At 57.4% G+C, this 8,536-nt stretch overlaps 1 protein-coding gene across 5 annotated transcripts in view; it reads left to right on the top strand.

The window, feature by feature from the left end:
* The first annotated feature begins 3,144 nt into the window (after positions 1-3,144).
* LOC113203952 (MAP7 domain-containing protein 1) overlaps positions 3,145-8,536 on the top strand; it is a 17,972-nt gene continuing 12,580 nt past the window's right edge. For 2 of the 5 annotated variants that reach the window (XM_026418915.2, XM_026418914.2), the window contains exon 1: positions 3,146-3,498. In XM_026418915.2, coding sequence (XP_026274700.1) covers positions 3,204-3,498 — 295 coding nt within the window. In that variant the 5' untranslated portion in view covers positions 3,146-3,203. Of the gene's footprint in view, positions 3,499-8,536 lie in introns of all 5 variants that reach the window. The other 3 variants (XM_026418913.2, XM_026418916.2, XM_052269479.1) reach the window with 3 other exon arrangements.

The following is an 8,536-nucleotide window of genomic DNA, read 5'->3' as shown; positions in this document are numbered from 1 at the left end:
CTATCTGCCGCATCGTAGACAGGCGACTAGCTCTGGAGGCCGTGGAGCGAGCGAGGTGTCACCATGTCGCGCACATGACGTCTAGTCTGCGTAACGCTGTGTCGCGCACATTATGAAATGCGAAAGCGATTGTGTATAAAAGTACGTCCGCTTTTCTCAGATACATTCGCCATACTCACTGCTGGATCAGCTCGGCGCCTGCGAACTTGAGGGTAGGCCACCCTGCAGTGCACCGGTGCACTGCAGGCTATATGTTGCCTACCGGTCAGGCGCTATGAGAGCTTCTTTTGACCGAACTGGGCAGTTCCGTAACGGCAAACTGCGGCTGTTCTTTCTAGGTCCGTTCCGTCTAACGCCGCGTCGCGCACCTGAAGGGCGTAACGCTGTACCACTCTGTATGGGCCGCGCTCGTTGTGGACGGCGGCCCCCTCCAGGAGGCCCGGCGGCCTGCATACTCGCGCGAGGCCGCTCCCCGATACCCATACTCAGACGCGCGCCTTATCCGCTCCGCGCCCCGCCGTCGTCGGGCTCTTCACTGTCTCTGACTGTCGCAGTAGTGTTCCGTCACACTCTGCGCTCGCGACACAAATCCGCGAGGCGAGGCACGTGCTTTCAAACTCGACCGCGTTTTGTTGTTCGGTCATACCACGTGCTGTACGAAAGTGTGTAGGACCGGAGTGTAGCGCGGTGGCGGCGGCGCAGCGCCCATCACCTGTCGGCGGGGGCGGCCGGGGGCGGCGACAATGAGGTTGCGAGGTGTAATATTGATCCCGCCGTGCATAACTGATGAGCGGGGGTGGCCCGCGCGGGCTGGGGCGGGGGCGGACCTAGAACGACCTGGGCGTATGTATACTACGTACTCTGGACGTAAATATTTAATGGGAATGGTGCTGCTGCGGCCGGGCACAGCATTTGTGTGTGCAGCACGGGGGGAGGCTCTCAAACTCCCCCCGCACAAGAAGCAAAAAACTGGAATGTTTTGTCCTCGCGAGCAGAAATGTTTGGAACAGAAACTCTCCGTCACAATTTTTGGAAAGAAACTCTCACAGTGTGTTCTCTGTTATTTGCCCTTTGCCGCCAGTTTGGCGAGGAAGGACAATCTGTTTGCGCTTGGACGTGGGGGAAGCTTAGCTCGTCCGGCCGCCGAGGGGTTGGTTCCGGTGACGCCGCCGCCACTTCCGGTCCGTCGGCGGGTCTCGTCCGGTGCGCCCCTCCCCCTCCGCACCCGCCCTTACAATGGCGATGGCATACATGGCCCGGGCGCGTGTTTCTGGGTCATCGGCTTGTGTCACGCACACCGCGGGGTACGTAGTGCCTTGTCTCCTCAGCCCTCCCACAGGGTGTCCGGTCTCCCCGCCCTCCTGCAGGGTGTCCTGCCTCCCCCGCCCTCCCGCAGGGTGTCCTGCCTCCCCCGCCCTCCCGCAGGGTGTGCGGTCTCCTCGCCCTCCCACAGCGTGTCCTGCCCCCTGTCCCTCCCGCAGGGTGTCCTGCCATCCCCGCTCTCCCCCAGGGTGTCTTGTCTTGTCCCCCTGCCCTCCCACAGCTTGTCCTTTTGACCCCGACCCTACCTACCTTCTTGTTTTGTATTAGTCGGTAAATATATTTTATTTCTAAAGTCCTCACAGTATCCTGTCTCCCTCGCCCTCCAGCAAAGTGTGCCTTTAGCCTTGCATGGTGGGTCGCGCCGGCGCACAGGTGCTTCCCCCTGCGCCACTGCCGGCGCCGGCCGCGACCCGAAGGCCATAGACTCGCGACTGCGTGCCGTTGGGCCGGCGGCGGTCCTCTATTAGAGGATTACGGATTGAATTGAAACCCCTTTGGATTGGGATTCCCACCGCATGTTTCCCCCCCTTCCCTTCTCCATCACCTCTCTTGGGTCAGGATAGAGGATCCCAGTGCGCACATCCTTTGCTGCCCCTCGTCCACGTGACTTCCTGGGCGTGGTGTGTGTCGCGGCCACCGGCAGCAGGTCGGCGCGGCGGCGATGCGATCGGGGGCCGAACGTGCCAAACGTCCACCCACGCCCCGCCCCGCTCCGCCCCGGCGCTGGCCGCGCTGAAGTGTCACGGAGCGTATTAGCCGCGCTGCTCCCGGCCGAGCGGCGCAGCTACATAGATGGATGGCTGCCGAGGCGGCCGGTCGGCCCAAAGCTGCGGTGACCGCATGCGCCCGTGTCTGTGTGTCTGTTCGTCTGTCTGTCTGTGTATCTGTCTGTGGTGCGGGTGGGAAGCGCTAGTGGATTAGTAGTTTGTACTTTTCGTGGGAAAAATGTGAGGAGGGAGTTGTTGTTTCGGTCGACTCGTGACATGCCTCCGCCAGGATGACGCACACGCAACCGACATATGTATTGGGGGAGAAAGGGCTAAGCCCAGCAGCCGGACTTGGCCGCAAATGGCGTCATTTTTCGCTTGCAGTTTTATCTAGGATCGAAATATCTTACTGGGCCAGGCAAGTATCCTCCTGTCTGGCGTTGCCTAGCGCGTTCGCACGTCGATCGCCAGACGCGCTGGTTTTCCCCTGCCGTCTCTAGTGAAGTGAGCCGCCTGACAGATATAGGCAATTTGTGGCACAAAAGCTACTGTGCACCGCCGTACCCTCCTTCGGCCGAACCCTGCAGGCAGCGCGTTGTAGAGGAATCCGGAAGTACACGCGTGGTGCCGATCACAGCGCGCGGTGCGTAGGAACGAGCGCGCGGGCGTCGGCAGAGCCTGAAGCGCGCGCGCGAATCAACTTACACTTCCGGTCAAAAATATATCGAAATTCGACGACATTTTGGCGGGCGTCGCATGCGGAGGCTACACGTCACACGAGTGTTTAGCGAGTCGGTTGAGTAAGTAGTGTGAGTGCTGTACAGTCGCGCCGCGCGGCGGGAGTGGGGACGGGGCAGCCTGACGGCAGCTCGCTCGGACCCGTCCCGCCGCGCGCCGCCGCGGAGCTCGGCAGCGGAGCAGCTCAGTCCCGCGCGCCGCCAGGTCCGAAGCGCCGCGCGAGCCAACGCCGTGCCGCGACCTCCCCGTCGGCGCCGACTGTGTGTTTGAGTGTGTGTGACTGTGTGTGACTGTGTGTGAGCGTGTGTCGTGGTGCTGGTGCTGTGCCATGTGCTGCTGACGCCATGGGGCTCGGGCCGGAGTGTGTGTGACTGTGTGTGACTGTGTGTGAGCGTGTGTCGTGGTGCTGGTGCTGTGCCATGTGCTGCTGACGCCATGGGGCTCGGGCCGGACCCGCTCGACTCTCCCCTCGCGGCGCCCTCGCCGCCCCCGGGGGGGTCCGGGCCGCCGCAGGCCCACGCCCCCTCGGGGCCGACGCCGCCGCCGCGCCACATCCCGCACTCCACCCTGGACCGCATCCGCGGCATCCTCGTGTCGTCGCTGCCGCGGGAGAACCTGGGCACGCACGACGACGGCCTGCACGTTGACGACGACGACGATGATGACGACTACCTGCTGGGCCCGCCGCCCGTGGCTCCCGCCAGGAGGGTCACCTTCCGAGACACCATAGGTGTGTGAGCGGGCGGCCGTCCGTGTTAACCTTCCGGCTCAGGGAACTCGGCGGGGTCCGAGCGTCTCAGCGCCGAGACCATTACATTCCCTGTAAACAATCTGTAGCCACGTAAATGTTTCGATTGTTTTCGGCACAGGGTATTATTATCTTGTACATACCCTCCTCTGTCGACATGTGACACGGCGCGGCATTCCTTTTCCTTATCTTTCTTTCTTCTTTTTATTTTATTTTTTTTGACTTTTGGCGCGCGGTGGATGAGTGAGAGGGACGCGCGACAGGGACGACACCTGTTGCATATACATGCGCAGAAACACTGTCGTCCTGGCTGGGCGCTGTGCGGCTGTGCGTCACCTGACCGCCCGCCCACCGACAGCGCCACGCCCTGCCCCGCCCCACCCCACCACGCCCCACCACGCCCCGCCAAGACCGGCCACTCTACTATTCATATGCACGCATCACATTATATATAGGGAATGCATGGGAACGCAATGTAGTGGTAGTGTCCGTGTCCGGTCCGACCGCTGCTGTTGCGTCTCTGAATTATTGCGTTGTGTGCGAGTGTGAGTGTGTAGGAGATGGGGAATGGGCCGGTAATTTTCGGAAGAACCAGTAGGGCCTTCCCTTGAGCGAGCGAGTGCTTTATGCAATGCTAGGTACCCGTGGGAGGCCTCCCGGTACCGTCTGGACTCCGCGTCTCGCAGCTAGTTAGTTGCCGCGTCGAGTTGTCTGCCTACCTCGGCCTTTTCATCTCCGGTTTCACGAAATGGGAACTATGTGGAACTACAGTTGCAATCAGCGTCCCGTAGCTTATTCCTCTATTAGCCTTTTAACGTTATTTTAAGAGTTAGAGTTAAAACTTGCAACTCGTACTGTCGTCTTTTGGAACTAAGTTAGTCATGGTCATTCGACTTGTCCAATTTTCCTCCACAGTAACCATGATAAATATCGTCCATATTCCAAAATTCGTAACTTAAACATGTATTTTGTTGTTAAGTTTTCGTTTCGTGATATGATGAGTCACAGAGGCCCCGGCTGCAATGTTGTTTTGGGGCGGCCGGGCCGTGGCCAGTGGGAGTGGTCAGTCTGCAGCGCGCCTTCCGCCTTGTGCCGGCAGTCCATGTAACTACTGCTCTACCTTGCCTTGCTGCCATAGATGACGACTTCATTGAAATGTCATTTAAATACATTATCTCGCGTAATACAAGAGGCAGGTGAATTGGATGATCTTGGAGCGATCTGCTCGAGCATGACACACTTGGCGTGGGCGACAGCCGGGCCGCCGGGCCAGTCGAGAGCACTGATTCCTGGATGGTGGGGACTCCATGGCTCAGTGAATCATTAGTTCTTTTGTCTCTTTGGTCAGATTGAGTTGACTTAAACTTTTATATTATACCACTAAAGTTACTTTCTGTTTCTAATACTTGCCAATGTTTTACTCCTGGCCTATCCCAGCAACATTTGGTTGCAATAGACGCCACTACACAAGACAGGCCACACCCTGTCGTGAGCGGCGCACACTTCTTGCCCTTCCTCCTTCCTCCCCTTCCTCCTCCCGCTGTCCTCGCTCTTTTTTCCTTTCCTTCCGCTTGTTCCCCCTCGATTACTGTTACGTACCATCATCGCTTCGCATATCGCATACGCCCCGTGTCCTCATCTTGTGCCGGTGTGCTGTGCGTGTGCGTTTGAATGGTTCTCTCTATGGGTGCCGGACCGGGCGGTGTCACGAAGGTCTCCCGTGTCGCCGGGGCGTCCTTGGCGAGGGGGGAGGAGGAGGAGGTGTGGCGCGCCGCGAGTTGACTAACCTGTTCCCGCAGCTGTGCTATGCGAGGTGCTATGGCACGTCGGCACGCCCCGTCGAGCCGTGCACCGTGCATCCGTCTCGTCTGCGCATCCTTCCACTTCTTTTTCTCGTTTTTTCCTTTTACATTTTTTTGGTGTTCATACACCCCCCCCCCCGCTTCTCATTGGAATAAATAAAAAAATCAGCTAATTTTTTGAACTAAAATAGTGAGCTGTGAGCAGAGGCCATCGAGGGGCAATGTACATGGTAATTGCGATGTCTACTTGTTCAATAAGCAAAATAGTGGCTCTGAGGGTGTCGCGGGGACCGGGCAGTGTTTTGGATCGGCCCGGGTTTGCATGCAAACTCGACAGGCTCCGATAGCGAACCCGAGCCGACCCGGCTGCAGTGCGTGAGGGACAGAGGGCATAGTCTCACTCGAGTGCGAGAGAGACAGAAGGCGCAGTCTTACTCGCACGCTGACTCGTCGGGGTCGGTGCGACCCGAGGGGTACACCACTCTTAAAAGTAGGTGTACGCGCCTAAAAAAGTCAAGAAAAAAGTCAAGATAAAGTCAAAAAGTCATTTGAAAAGTCAAAAAAAGTCAAAAAGTCAAATAAAAAGTCAAAAAAGTCAAATAAAGTCAAAAAAAGTCAATGAAAGTCGACGAGAAGTCGACGAGAAGTCAGAGAAAAGGCACTGAAAAAGTTAACAGAAAGTCAACATGCGAGTGCAATATCTGCCTGTAAGGGGCCAAAAAGCTACGGAACTGTGACTGTATCGGAAAGTCCTAGATCACTGTCTTTTAAAGAGGGAGGGGGGTGGGTGGTGGGTGAAGTGAGAAAAATAAAATTATCGGATTTCATGGGATTTCTTCACCAAAAAACGTAAATACTGAAAATACCTTGTTTTTCTTACTTAGGGGGTGTACTCTGATGACGAATTTTCTTCTTATTCGATTCATGCTATAAATAGAACCGAAAAGTCTTGGATATTACTAGCCCCAAAATTACAACTCTCCCTTATTTAAAGAAAATAGCAGGGAAAAAATCATAAAAGTCAAATAAATTTGATCAAAAAGTCAAAAAAAAGTCAAATAAAAGTACAAAAAAAGTCAAAAAAAGTCAAAAAGTCACGGCCCCAAAAAATCGACTAAAAGTAGGTGTACGCCCAGAATCGGAGTGATGTACCCCTCGGTGCGACCTGAACCAACCTTCCTGATCCGCGACACTGGGAGAGGCCGAGTGGCTTGGTCGGCGATGGGTCTTTGCTCGCGTGGTTTTGCAGGGACGGTATCACTCGAGCCTCGTCAGCCGTGTGGTTATCGTTAGGGTCGTTGCGGGGCGAGGCGGGCGTCTTGTCAGCTGACGGGTTGTTGACGGTGGCCCCGCCCCGCTCCGCCCCGCCGCGGACGTGTACGCCACGAGCGTACATGCACTTAGTGCGTCGCCGTGATGGCTGCTTTGCCCCCCGTCCCTCCCCTCTCGGCGGTGCAGCAGTCCGCTCGCTCACTGCCTGAGCCTGATCCGAAGCAGCAATTTGTCCCAAGTACGTTAAATAAACGCTCTGTGCAGGCTCGTATGAAGGGCAAACCGTATGAATCATCAATCTTCAACTTGAGCTGACATGCAGCTCTGTAAAATGTCTGCGTAGAGATTGCCATTTTTGACAGCTCACCAGCTCAATTGTCCGTGCCTCATTAACGACCAAATTATTGCTTATGGTGAAAAGTTACAACAAGCGTCATAAACTACTGTAATTGCAGAAGAGGAACAGGCAATAAGGAGTGGTCCTAGATCTCTTAAGATATAACTCGAACGAGATTCGAAATTGTTCCAGCGTCACGCCCCGAACCTACACCAATCCAAGAAGCAGAATCTACTTTCATAATCACACTTGTGGAATATTCTACGGAAGATTGTTTATCCTCGACGTTCTTGTCACACGGGCCGCGCGCGCCGGTGGGTGCATCTGCTCTACTGTTTGGGTGCCCCGCGCGGCGCGCTGCCGTGACGCGACGCCGCGGTGGCCTTGCCGGGAGGCGACCGCGGCGCAGACACAACTTATCGCCTTTGCCTTTTTCGCGTGCCGCCTCGGGGCCCTCCTCGCCTCTTCCTCCGACCGACTGGTGGCCGCCGCACTGCTCGCCCTGCCACGTTTTGGTTTCTTTCTTTCTGATCGTGCGCCGTCTGTGATGCCCCCCCCCCCTTCCCCCTCTCCCGGGCGCGTGTGAGGCTGGCGCCCCTCGCATTGATGGGCCTTCTCTGCCTCCTTTCACCCAAAGGCAGGGGCATTCCGCACGCGCGGACCTCTGTGTGTGTGTGTCTGTGTGTATATGTATATATGTGTGTGTCTGTGTTTTTGTTCGGGCGTGCGTGTGATAATTGTGTGCGTGTGTGTGCATTGCTCAGTGAAAGCTCACACCAAGCTGTTGCTGCCCTCCCTCACCCTCCTCCCTCCACCCCCCTCCTGATGCTTCGGGGCCCCGGCGGCCGGGCAGCGGTCGCGAAAGAAGTAATAAAAATTAAAGCTGAATTAAAAGTCTGATGGAGAGAGGGAGCTCTGGGCGCTGGACGAGGCCCCCAGCCTGCCGCTCGCCACTAGGCCGTGCAGCCGAGGTATCCGCCGATCCCCTTTTGCATTCCCGTTTTGTTTTCCCTGTGGTCATGTATTTTTGTATGTGTAGTAGCCGTTTTCTTGTTGGACTAGAGCAGTGATCAGGCTGTGTGGGCGGGCGGCCGGGTTGTTTGAGGACACGCCGGTGCCGCTGTGCTGTCCGTTGGAACGGGCCGGAACGTGCATTCGGCCAAGGTTACTGCCGATGCGATGGCGCCGCCGACCGGGTCACTGAGAAGAGGGAAAGGGGAGGGGGGGGGGGGCTCAATCGTGATCTGCATTGCACGTCCTATCCTATTCTACCCGCATTTGCCAGCGATAAAATGGTCGATTTCTGCTCACAGTTCGTAGAGACCTGGCCAACTTAGGCGTTGTTGTGAGGGCACGTAGGAGGGGCCACCATCGTCAGGGACGTTCCTGTGCGGCCACGCCCGGCCACCCCCGCCGCGCCCCGCCCTAGAGCCCCGCGGGCATCACTGCGCTGCACGCTACCGTTCGCGCCGGCCCGGCCTGTAGACACGCCTGCCGCGCAGGGCTGCTGTGCGGGCCGGCCTGTAGCGCCTGGCAGGTGGGCTCGCCCGCCGTGCAGGGCTGCTGTGCGGGCCGGCCTGTAGCGCCTGGCAGGTGGGCTCGCCCGCCG

This window comes from Frankliniella occidentalis, unplaced genomic scaffold, assembly GCF_000697945.3.
Source record: "Frankliniella occidentalis isolate FOCC.00 unplaced genomic scaffold, Focc_3.1 Scaffold94, whole genome shotgun sequence".
In the NCBI taxonomy this organism is placed as follows: domain Eukaryota; kingdom Metazoa; phylum Arthropoda; class Insecta; order Thysanoptera; family Thripidae; genus Frankliniella; species Frankliniella occidentalis.
The sequence above is the reverse complement of the archived record's forward strand: the minus strand, read 5'-3'. Positions and strand labels throughout refer to the sequence as shown.